General features: G+C 34.2%; 1 protein-coding gene across 1 annotated transcript in view; it reads right to left on the reverse strand.

Moving 5' to 3' along the window:
• Nucleotides 1-13,265, reverse strand: part of htt (huntingtin) — a 277,075-nt gene that overhangs the window by 106,346 nt on the left and 157,464 nt on the right. The window contains exon 13 of the mRNA XM_089091088.1: nt 6,935-7,132. Coding sequence (XP_088947214.1) covers nt 6,935-7,132 — 198 coding nt within the window. The remainder of the gene's footprint in view (nt 1-6,934; nt 7,133-13,265) is intronic.

Below are 13,265 nucleotides of genomic sequence, written 5' to 3' on the forward strand. Positions count from 1 at the left end.
TTACGAGCCTCAGAAAATGTGCATGATTTCCTAAAAAAAGGGGAAACACCCCATAAAATTCGAATAATCTTAATAAAAATCAAACCATTAGATTCAGCGTATCAGAGAACCCAACAGTAGAGGTTTCAAGCTCCTATGAGCAAAAATGTAGAATTTTATACTTTTTGCCAGAAGAAAGATCACGGATGCGTGATTTGTTTTTTCAGGGGTGGATCCAGTGGGGACTAGATCCAGTGGGCCTAGAACATGGGGAGAGGGTTCATTCTAATATAAATTAAAAGTTCTGGTTCCCTTTTTAAGTGACAAAAAAATAGGAGTGCAACTAGGCCCCCCCCCCCACACCACTTTTTCCCAAAATCGTCCGGTCAAAATTCTGAGATTTCTATTTTGTTCAGCATAGTTAAAAGGCCTAATAATCATGTCCTTGGAGTTAACATTACCCCCTCTTCCCACAGCCCCTGGGGAAAGGTTTTTACGGTATAAAATTTGTCCATTGTACACGTATAGTATGTGTATAGTATTAGTATTTTGGGAAGTATACATACAGTTTTCGGGTGGGGAGGGGAGGACGAATTTTTTGCTGGGGGGGATTTTGCACGGGGAGAATTTTCCATGAAGAGGGAGTTTTCCAGGGGGTGAATTTTTCAGGGGAAATTGCAAATTGGGGGAGTTTGCCAGAATTCCTACACGAAATTTCTTTATATGTCTTGCTATCTCTTTACTGACTCAGTTTTGCGCGGGGAGGTGTTAAGGGTAATTGTCCGGTGTAAATTTTCCTCCGGGCTGAATTGTTCAGAAGATATTTCAATGAAGAGGGGGATTTTTCCGTGAAAGTGGAGCCAGATTTTCTGGCGTCATTTAAAAAACGATCAGAAATAAAAAAAGTTCTTTCAGTTGAAAGTAAGGAGCAATATTAAAACTTAAAAGGAACAGAAATTATTACGTATATGAGGGGGATTTGCCCCTCATCAACATCTCGCTCTGTACGCTAAAGTTTAAATTTTGTTCCAATTCTTTAAAAACGACTCTTGAAACACAAGGGTCGTTTATTAGAACAATAAGTGACTTTTTACAAAAGTGCCGAAAAGCTTTAGCGTGAAAAGCGAAGTGTTGAGAAGAGGATAACCCCCCTTCATATACGTAATAATTTCTGCTCCTTGTAAGTTTTAATATTGCTCCTTAATTTTAGTTAAAAAACGTTTTTTTGATTTATTTTCAAAAGGCTAACACAAGCTCAAATAGAGCCAAATTTGCTTTATATGTCAAGTAAAACAAAGGAAAAGAAAGAAACAAGAAAAAGAGCAAGACAAAAGTAAAAAAAGGATCCGTTGATATGACCTTCTGGCAGTCATTATTCTCTCTCTACATAGATTACAACAGCAAAGTACCCTTTATAGAATTTATTGATCGTTCTGTAATATTTGGTTAGGGTGAACGAGGTGACTCCATTGAAAAGACTTTAGCTAGGAGAAAGGAAGGTTCGTTTACATGGTTTTATCAATTAGGGTTGTAAATTAAAACATTCATCCTTTTAAGGTTGGTTGGCAAAAAGAGCAGGATTCATTTTCTTTTAGCTTTAATCTCTGCTCCGTTTTACCTTTTTATTGTACCTTAGCACCAACATCTTAAATTTTACTAATGAAATTTATTGGAAAGAGAAGCGCAAAAGAAATCGCAAGTTGCACAAGACTGGCGAATTTTCCTTGTTTCAGAGATTTCTTCAATAGGAACTAAGGATAAGGCAATCAAGGAGAAAGAGAGAAAAATAGTAAAACATACAGCTTTAACAATCCACCGAGGCATTTAGCTATGATTAGGCCTGCTGTCAGATAAGTAAATAGGAGAAATGTAAAGATCGAGCAGCAAAGCAAAAATGAAAGAAGAGCAGATGAATCGACTGCAGCAGTTTCAAAAGTATAGCGAGACTAGTCCCTAATTTCCTCAAGCGTTAAAATAAAAAATTTTGACAAAAAGTTATTGTTCCTGGCTATTGATTGTCGTTCTTGTTCAAGCTAAATAAAAGTACGTTTTATCAAATAAAAATCAAGAGCGACGTCAAAACTTAAAAACGAATAGAAACTACAATAGTTAAAGAGTTGAGTTCTACCCCCCCCCCCCTAAAAAAAACCAAAGGCTAGAAAACACTAACGCTTCATTAAACTGATAAGATTAAAAATTGCCAATTGAAATTTTAAAAGTTTTATTTATCTATCAATTTTCTATATCATTGAATGAAAAATAATTAAAAGGAAAAAAAGTGACAGAAATACATCGCTTTTCAAAATAGTAAAGCTAAACAAACCGTCAAAAAGTGTTTGTTCAAAAAATATTTTTTTCAGGACAGCTGATTAGCATTAAAATTAAATAGAAAAAAACTAATTATTTACAATTTTCAGTAGAAATGAAATGACACTCTAGCCTTCAGGGCGGTCTGAGGTGTCGGCAACCCAACTTTTATTTGCAAAAACTTTTGTTTGTTTACAGAAGTTTGGACACTTCTGTTAGTTCTTCTATAAGTTTGAAAACTCGTGTTTTAATATGGCTCCACTGTTCTGCCTTCACTGCTCTTAAAAGTCGATCAATGTCACTTTTAATATTGTATTCAGATTTATTTCAAGTGCAAAGACATCTGCAACGAATTTTCAATTCCGATAACTAGCATTAAAAGAAGATTCTTTCTATGTGTATGCTGATATAAAAGTTTCGTGCTCAACGTTTCGCTCTAGCGTTGACTAAGTAAAGAGCCATATGCTTTTGATGTACTTCTTTTTTCCAGTCATTTCGTATGGAACAAATGGATGCAGCAACTTCAGCGGGGAGTCTTTCTATTGGAAATTGAAAGTTCTAATTCTCTTTCTAAAATTCTTGGAAGGTTAGAGGATAATCAGCCTGCTTCTCGTGCATTTTCTATACCTGCCTCCTATGACCCACCAAAATATTTGATCAAAATTTAAAATAGCAATTTTCTACTATTTCTACCATGAAAAAATTACAGTTGCTATTGAAAGGGCTGCTCTTCACTTACTGTCCATTATCCTCAACAGTTTATCATTTATAACAAAAAGTTGCAATCTGTTTAATTAATATTAACTGAGGTCTCAAGTCATTTTCGAGTTTCTTTGCTCTACCGTAATGTTCATTTCTTATAACCTAAAATTTTTTTTACCTCGTTCAATCGTTTGTTTTTCCTAAATTTTTTCTGTACACTCAAGTGCCATGCAAGTTTCTTTTTCTGTGATCCGACTTATCTCTTACCAATAATACGATCTACTAAATTTTCAACTGGTCCTGTGAAACTGGAGCACAGAGAGCTAAAAAATTTACCGGCTACATGCTTCCGAGATCCTTATAGCTTACTATTCCTTTTTAAATATAATAATAACTTACTTTTATGCTTCTCAGGTATGTTTCAGGATAAGCGTGATTACCACATTCACAGCACTCGCCCGAGGTACGAGCTGTATGCTCCGATTATAATCACTAGCAGGGTAAAGTTCTTGTTCATTTATCGAGGAATAAAATTGAATAATAAAATGGATATATATGGAATAAAATGGAATAATATTGGTAATTAAACTGAAGAAATACAAAGGTTTGAAGAATTAAGAAATAAAGTCAATTATGGGCTTTAATTATTTAATTCAATTTTTTTGGAGTTTAATGAGGGGAGGATTGTGGAAATATAGGATTGCAGGATTTTTTTTTTCATTAACAGTGACTTCAGTAGCAGCGCGACGAGGAAAAATACACACTGAATTGCAATATTATACATATTGATTGTACATATTGATCAGTATTGGTCGTGCAGCTCGTTCATGCGAATAACCGGAACTTTTTTCATCAAGAACAACAGAACAATGTCAAGAACATTTTTATTTTCCTGCTACGCCCCTAGGACAATTTATTTTAGCAAGTTCATGGGCAGGTCAGAAGATTGACTTGAAGAGAAGTTTTTTTTATACATATATATAAGTATTTATATTCTTCAGTTGTAGTATATTAATAGACGAAACGAAAACCAAGATAGAGGTATAATTAAAGCGTAACATACAGAGGGTTGACCCTATTTCAGTTTATTCTATGGCAAATTGGATTAAAAATCCAGATACTCTAGAGTGTACTGGCTTGCACTGTTCGATTTTGAATTTGTACTCTATATTTTAGGGCCTTATACGCATTCAAAAACTCAGAAAATCCGAGTCCTCTGAAAAACTTGATGAACTTTTTAAGTAAAAATTTAGATTAGGATTTACATTCCAAAAGAATATTAAAATTAAAAATTAAATTAAAGGTTTAAAAAGAACTTTTTTTGCGCCAAAAGATGTGCAGGCTAACACTTTCTTTTTGGCTCTGAAGATCGCCGATGCATGGTAACCCAAAATAAATTCACGCGTCACCGTTCACACACGTGCATTACCTTGAGCATGGCTGATCATTCTGACATATGTGAGATGCTTGAAACTTTGCTTGTCGACACATTGTCGATGCAAGATACACTAAATGAGTTCGCATGTCAGCGTCAACATGTGTCTATAGGTTTGTCATCACTGACTTAGGACCTTTTATATGAATTAAATAAAAAAACAAGTTTTTTTTAACTGAAATTACGTACCGACGTTAAAACTTAAAACGAACAGAAATTGCTCCGTATATGAAAGGGGCTGTCCCCTCCTCAACGCCTCTCTCTTTACGCTAAAGTTTTTTATTGTTTAAAAAAACAGAGTTGTGGGAAAGTCAAACTTTAGCGTAAAGAGCGAGGCGTTGAGGAGGGGAAAGCCCCTTTTATATACGGAATAATTTCTGTTCGTATTAAGTTTTAACGTCGGTCCTTACTTTCGGTTAAAAAAAACTTGTTTTTTTATTTAATTCTTGAACGTTTTTGAATTAATGCAGGTTTTTATTTTGGATCACCCGTACATGAATAATCAACATCAAATTTGCATATTGATTTTATTTTTCTTTGGTTAAATGGCTTTCTCAAACGTTGTTTAATTTTATTTACGAACGTTTTTATTAGTAATAAATATACGTAACTTACGAATTAACTTACGTAACGAACTTCTATATTCATATATTTTTAATACGCATATTAGGGGGTTCACCCCTTAGTCAATACCTCGTTCTTTACGCTAAAGTTCGAATTTTGTGCAATTCTTTAAAAATGACCCCCTTAATCACAAAGGCCGTTTATTAGAATAAAATAGCTCTTATCAAAGTAATAAAAAATCTTTGGCTTAAAGAGCGAGGTATTGACTAGGGGGCGAACCAAATCATATACGCAATAATATCTGTTCGTTTTAAGTTTTGATGTTGCTCCTTACTTTCAGTTGAAAAATTGTTTTTTTTATAGATAATTTCTGATCTTCTAATAATGCTGGGAAATCCGGCACCCCCTTCATAGCAATGTCTCTTCCCACATGAAAACTTCCTCCATGTAAAGATCCTCCCACATAACCCCCGACCATCCCCCCACTACCAAAAAAAATCCCCTCTGAAAACATCTGTATACTTCCCAATAACCAATACTATATGTTAACATTGGGTAAATTTCATAACTTTCAGCCCTCCCCCCGGGGACTTTGGGGAACTAAGTCATCCTAAAAGACATAGTTATCATATTTTCGACCATGCTGAACAAAATGGCTATCTCAAAATTTTGATTGGATGACTTTGGAAAAAAAGAGCATGAGAGGGGGCCTAGATGCCCTCCATTTTTTAGGTCACGTAAAAAGGGCACTAGAACTTTTAATTTCTGTTCCAATGAGCCCTCCCACGATATTCTAGGACAACTGGGTGGATACGATCACCCCTGGGAAAAAAAAAAAAAAAAAACAAACAAACAAAAACAAATAACCACGCATCCGCGATCTTTCTTCTGGCAAAAAATACAAAATTCCACATTTTTGCAGATAGGAACTTGAAACCTCTACAGTAGATTTCTCTGATACGCTGAATCTGATGGTGTGATTTTTATTACAGTTCTATATATTTTAGGGGGTCTTTACCCCTTTTTTCGAAAATCAGCCACATTTTCTCAGGGGCGTAACTTTTGATGGGTAGGACTAAATTTGATGAAACTTATATATTTGAAATCAGCATTAAAATCTGATTCTTTTGATGCATCTACTGGTATCAAAATCCCGTTTTTTGGAGTTTCAGTCAATATTGAGCTCGGTCGCTCCTTACTTACAGTTCGTTACCATGAACTGTTTGATATAGAAAACTATGAAAATTGGGTTTGCTGATAAACTTTACAGTTAGGTTTTATAAAAAGCCAAACTTGGGGGACCTTTCAGGAGGCATCCAGCATATCTACATTTATATAGACGGCAGAAGCTAGGATAGAGCATGGGGTATAATGGGAAGGTAAAACTCTTCTAGACTTAGATTATGCAGAGGATATGAGTAGCCTAGATAAAAATGTTAGCAAAATGAATGAATTTTTTGAGGTTTTGAAAATCCAGTGTGCAAGAATAGGTCTTAAAATTAATATTAAGAAGACTAGGTCTCTTAGACTAGGAATAAATGAAGGTGAAGAGGCAATGTTGAGTAGCAAGAAGATCGATCAAGAAGATAGCTTCACGTTAATTTAATACCTTTTATATTTATTTTAAGCCCTCGGGAAGTTGAGTCCTCTCAAAACTATATCTTTAGTACACATGAAAAAAGAAAACAATGGAGCATCTAGAATCTTAACCATAATCTATTATGTCTTCATTCTTAAAGTAAGTTTCAGATCCTCCAATACAAACAGGATCATCCTATTTGATTTCAACTTTTGGTTCAAAAATATTAATCAAATATAATAAAACTTCAAGTTCAAAAGAATAGTATTCTAATTACGTTGACAAAGCAACAGCCACGAACATTCCCGCTTCTACATAGAACATCCTTGATAGAACTAAACATAAATATATGAATACAATCACAATACCTCTATCAGAGCCCACTTTCCTCGTAGGCGACAGGAAATGACGAGGAAAAGTTGAAGCTTTCTGAGGCGCAAGTGAAGCAAAATGATCGTCGTAAACAGCATGAAAAACAGAAAGAATCCTAATAGCCGTGTCAAGTAATCCATTTCTATGACACTCGAAAACTGGGTCATTTCTGGTTATTCCATTTACTGATTCCGCTGCAAAGCAAATGTCACAAAATGAGTTAAATGCATAACAAGTTATCTAGATCCAATGTTCATCATAGCATAGTTCACTTTTTCTTGCTGAAAATTCGTGACGTTCTATACAAGCCTATGTTTCTGGAGTACCCTTATTGAGAAAAGTTGGTATGAATTATTTAAGTACCAGAAATTTGGTTGAAACTCTAACTAGGCAGTGACAATTGAGGCTCGTGCACAAATTGCTGGAAATAATCACAGGACTTTCGCTCTTTCTTCTCATAATTAGTCATTAACTAAGACATCTATCCTCCTGTTCCTAGAATTACACCTCCTTTTCTCCTATTTCTCCGTTTCCTTAGTTTTGCTCTCCGTTTCAGCAGGTCCTCTCTTTTTCCCCTCTCCTTCTCTCTATCTCTTTCCCAGTTTTTAATCAACAGCATATTGGCCCCAGCAAGGTAAATATTTGGTTTTGGGGCACAAAAAGGCCCAAACCCAAATATCCTTTATGACACTAAATACCCTATATAAACCAAAAACCTATTAACCAAATACTTTATATTCCTAAGCTCCAAGTGTCACGAAATCGCATTAATAACACAATATAATCATAGAAAAAAAATATTGAATTTAAAAAAAAGACGCACAAATTTTCCAAGAACAGCGTCTTTAGGGGTCTGGAAATATAAGAACTTTCGAAAAAAGTTTTTAATGGACCCTACAGATATTAAAAGAACCATTTACGACCTCAGAACGAATTCTAAACATACTTATAATACAAATATGTGTATTTTATGCTTTGTCTTGTCTATTGGCAACAAAATAATATTTAAAAAATATTTCACAAAAAACATGTTTCTTCTTTAAAGCAGTTTAAGGGTTCAAGGTCTAAAATAGCAGCTTTGCTAGGGACTTCACCTCAAAACAACTCAAAACAGATCCCTGTAAAGCTACGAATTTACGAAAAGCCTATAATTGCAACTTGCTCCGAAATGACAAAATACTTTTAGATTCATTTGGCTTAAGTCAATAGAGTCGTCGATCCAGAACTGAGATATAACTTAGATAATTTCTTAGTGAATGATCTAAACTTGCTTAAAAATAGGATAATTTTCCTTTTTTCAATGGTTTCAATGCAATTTTAAAGTGTTTTTTTTTTCAATTTAAAAAGGAAAATGTAAAGTAAATTCCAAAAATTTAATTCGGAGATGAGGAAAGCTGAATCTCATCTATCAAACTTGTCATCTTATGATGAATAATTAAAATTGCAAGATCGTAGAAAAGCATACTATAACCTAACCTAACCTAGGTCTAAAGCCTAACATACCAAAAATTTCAAAGGGAACCTAAACCTAATCGCACCTCCAAAATACATTCGATTTTCTGTTAAGATCGGAGGTTTTTTTTAGTTTACCTAATGTTTTAAATCAGTGTTGACCATTAAAACTCTACTGGTAATTCAAATAGCCTTTAAAATTATTAAGGCCAAACAATACCAGACAATGCTAGTTACGCAACTGTATAATTTTAACCTCATATGCAAAAATAAGATTGGCAAAATTCATTAGAGTCAAATAATCTAATATTTAATGTGTAGAATCCTAGCTTCTAGTAGCCCCCAAGAAATCTGACATAAATGATTTCATTTTTTTGGCCAAAATCTGACTGTTGCTGGTTATCTATGTTACTACTGGGCAAGCTATTCAGTTTCACAGCGTTTTTAATATACATCTTTTTATTTTTGTCCAATGTGAGGAGGTTTAAATGAGAATGTATATCACTTGATGTGTGAATATGAGGACCTGAGTGATAGAGATTTGAAGCGTTTGGTTTAGCGAGTGTTTTATGGGTGTCAGAAGTTTGGCACGATTCCTTTGTCTCTCGATGAACCATAGAGCTACGTTTCAGTAGGGTTTGTGTAATTTCTGTTTAATTGTTCTTTGTTTTATATTTTTTGCCATGGCCAATGGGCTTTTAGCGCAAATAAATTCTATTCTATTTTATACACAATTGGCATTGCCGTTGTCGCTAAGAAAGCCCGTTAATAGGAGTCCCTTTAATCGTGCATATTAATGCAACAAAGATGCTGCAGAGCCCTATGCTGGGCCAACTCAAATGCTAAAGCATAAGACTATCAGTCTCAACATCTTAGTTTCCAGCCCAATATTAACATTTTTTTTTAGATTAAAGATTTTGGCGAAAAGTTGCATTAGTGGAGAAAAATATCATACTATTTCGCATACGGAAGGAATTCAGAGCGGAAAAGAATTCAATTAAATCGGAGGACGGATTTTTTCTATGTGTAAATGAGTATTACCAGAGTTATAATTTTGGTAATTGTACCCTACTCTGTCTCACAGTTCGAGTATAGAGCTGAAAGTTTCCAAGGCTATTTTCTTTTCTTCTTTTTTTTTTTTTTTGGGGGGGGGGGGTATTTTCTCGGATTCCTACAAAAGAGCATACGCTATGTTTTTTTTATGCCTCTGGTCCGACAGGCTTCATAAATAGTTGCGGTATAAATAAAAGTTTACTGCTAAAATTAATAATGGTCAGAAAAGAGGTGAAAGAAGAGAACAAAAATTTGACCAATTCCATTGTGACTCAACCCCATTGTATCAACCCAAGTCAGCCCTACCCTGCTGCACCTCAACCCCCTTTTCAACTAAAGTCATATTTAACTTAATCACATCAAAATCAAATCCATTGAACTCAGACCCGTTGAAGTTAACCCCACTAAACTCGACCCTACTTAGCTTAACCAACTCAACCATATTTCACTCAACTACATATAATTTAACCCACTACAACTGAACCTCCACAATTCAAGTCAAATTTTCCTGATATAGTTCAACGTCCATTTAAGTTAACCCTAATTGCCTCAACAATACGTCTCTTGTTACACGTAATAACAACTAGGTTCAAAATGAATTTGTATTTTAGTATGAAATTGTATCTTTAAGTATTTCTTATTTTTGCTATTTGGGTTTTTTCCAGGTTACTCAGTCTCAGATATCTGGAAAAAAAAACTCCACCCTTTAAAATCAAAATTTAGCTATGTATTTTCTTATCACTGCAATACTAATGTGAATTCAGTTATTTTCACGAGATTTGAGTTGAATGGGGTATAGCAGCACGTGATTGAGTTGAACATGTTCGGGTTCTATCAGGTTGAGTTAAACATTCACCAGTTTTAACCGCAGTACTCTTGTGATGGTTTATCATTTTTCTTTTGTGTTGGAAATTTTCACGTCGTGATATTTATTTTCTCAGATTATAATTCGTAAGTGTGTGACTTGAAAAAGGCTAATTACCTGTTTTAGCAGAGAGCCGAGATACGAGCTAGTCTGGTTTTGTATGAAATTCGTAGACCTTTCCTGAACTTTGAAGAATAAACACCTTTGTTTGAAAATCTTTGTACTTTGTGAATTTAGATAGCGATAAGGGTTCCTGATTGAGATTAAATAAAAAAAACAAGTTTTTTAAACTGAAAGTAAGGAGCGACGTTAAAACTTAAAACGAACAGAAATTATTCCGTATATGAAATGGACTGTCCCCTCCTCAACACCTCGCTCTTTACGCTAAATTTTTTTATTGTTTAAAAAAATAAAGTTGTGAGACAGAGTCAAAATTTATTGTAAAGAGCGAGGCATTGAGGAGGGGATAGCCCCTTTCATATACGGAATAATTTATGTTCGTTTTAAGTTTTTATGTAGCTCCTTACTTTCAGTTTAAAAAAAATTTTTTTTTTATTTAATTTATGATATTTTTTTAGTTAATTAATCTTTTATTTTAATAAAAATTTTAATTTTATTTTTATAAATTTATGTCTTAAAAAATTAAATTACTTAAATAAATTCTATATTCGTATATTTTTCTTCTGGCAAAAAATACGAAGTTGCAGATTTTTGCAGATATGAGCTTGAAACCTATGTAATATTGTTTTCTGATACGCTGAATCTGACGGTGTGATTTTCATTAAAATTCTTTCACTTGTAGGGGATGTTTCCCCCTCTTTAAAAAATCGAGTAAATTTTCTCAGGCTCGTAGCCTTTGATGAGTAATACTAAACTTAATAAAATTTATATATTTAGGATCAGCATTATAAACACATTCTTTTGATACATTTATTGACATCAAACTTTTGTTTTTAAAATTTTCGAATACTATTGAGCCGTATCGCTTGTTTTTTTATTGTTTTTTTATTACGTATATGTTGTTACTTATATGAAGGGGTTCTCCCCTTAGTCAATACCACGCTCTTTACGTTAAAAGTTAAAACAAATTTTTATTCACAAACCCCTGAATCACAAAGGCCGTTTAATTAGAATAGATAGCTCTTTTGAAAGCACTAAAAAAAACTGTAGCGTAAAGAGCGAGGTATTGACTTGGGAGAGAACCCCTCACATATGTTATAATTTCTGTTCGTTTTAAGTTCTAATATTCCTTCTTACATTTCAGTTGAAAAAACTTATTTTTTTTAATTTAATTTCTGAATGTTTCTTAAATAATGCTTGGAAATCCGGCGCCCCCTTCATAGAAATGTCCCTTACCCCAAAGAAACATCCTCCACGGAAATATTATCCAGAGTAACCCCCTCCTCTAGCCCCCCCCTCCAGAAAAAATCCTTCCTGAAATTGGTTGTATGCTTCCCAATAACCAATAAATAATGCTGGCAAGTCCGGCGCCCCCTTCATGGCAATTTCCCTTCCCCCATGAAAACTTCCTTCATGAACAGATCCTCCAACATAACCACCGACCCACCCTTACCTCCCACAACCAGAAAAAAAACCTCCAGAAAACTTCGGTATAATTCCCAAAAACCAAAACGAAATGTTAACAATGGGTAAAGTTCATAACTTTTAGCCCTCCCTCTGGGAACTTCGGGGATTAAGTCATCCTAAAAGACATATTTATCATATTTTCGACCATGCTGAACAAAATGGCTATCTCAAAATTTTGATCGGGTGACTGTGGGAAAAAAATTAGCGTGGGAGGGGGCCTAGTTGCCCTCCATTATTTTTGGTCACTTAAAAAGGGCACTAGAACTCTTAATTTCCGTTCCAATGAGCCCTCCCACAATATTCTAGGACCACTGGGTCTATACGATCACCCCTGGGAAAAAAAAAAACAAACAAAAAAACAAAAAAACAAACAAATACACACGTAACCGTTATCTTTATTCTTGGAAAAAAATGTAATATTCCAAATTTTTCTATAGATGATATTGAAAAATCTAAGGTAAGGTTTTCTAATACTCCGATTTTGATAATGAGATTCTCAGCCAGTTTCTATCGTATCTCAAGTGTCTTCTCTTATGTCTTTAAAAATAAGCCACATTTTCTCAGGCATGTAACGTTTGATGGTTGGTATTAAACTTGATGAAAATTATATATTTGAAATCAAAATCAAAATCTGATTCTTTTGATATATCTATTGGTATCAAAAACCCGTTTTCTAGAGTTTCGGTTACCATTGAGCCGGGTCGCTCCTTACTTACAGTTCGTTACCACGAACTGTTTGATCAATTTTAGGACTTGGATTCTAATTATTGGTTGCTGTGGTAAAAGTTGCCACATTTGGTGTCTGGCGGCGGGATAAGATCCCTTAATTTGGAGAGGCGTTGAACGGTGGATCTGGAATAGGGACAAAGTGTCAACTATTCCCGCAAGTGATCCCGTTTGAAGAGCTCTTAAGTTAACGGTAAATAATTTAATCACGCTAGCGACATTTTGTTGTTTTGTATAATTTTAGTTTTCCGTTTAGGATTTTGAGAGAAGTAAAAAATAATTAATTAATTAACGTTACCGATATTTTGGTGTTTTTAGAACTACAATTTTTCGTTTGGCTTTTGAGAAAAGTCTAAACTTGATTAACTAATTTACGTTACGACAATTTTGTTGTTTTTATAGCATTTCAATTCTCCTTTTAGACTTTTGAGAAAAGTCTACACTTTCCAGTTGATTATATCTTGAAAACTCGGCTACCAAATGTTCCCGTTTTCCTAATTGTCAACAAATTGGAGTGACATTTTGCCGGTAAATGGGGCGGTAAAGAAAGGCAATATTTTCGTAAACCTTAGAGAGATTACAGGAATTTTATTTTAGTATAAGAAAATAAAAACTTTTTGTAACCTAAGGTGGGTGAAGTCGTA

The sequence above is a fragment of the Artemia sp. Qi Xiang Cuo genome, chromosome 6, assembly GCF_049724085.1.
Source record: "Artemia sp. Qi Xiang Cuo chromosome 6, ASM4972408v1, whole genome shotgun sequence".
Classification (NCBI taxonomy): domain Eukaryota; kingdom Metazoa; phylum Arthropoda; class Branchiopoda; order Anostraca; family Artemiidae; genus Artemia; species Artemia sp. Qi Xiang Cuo.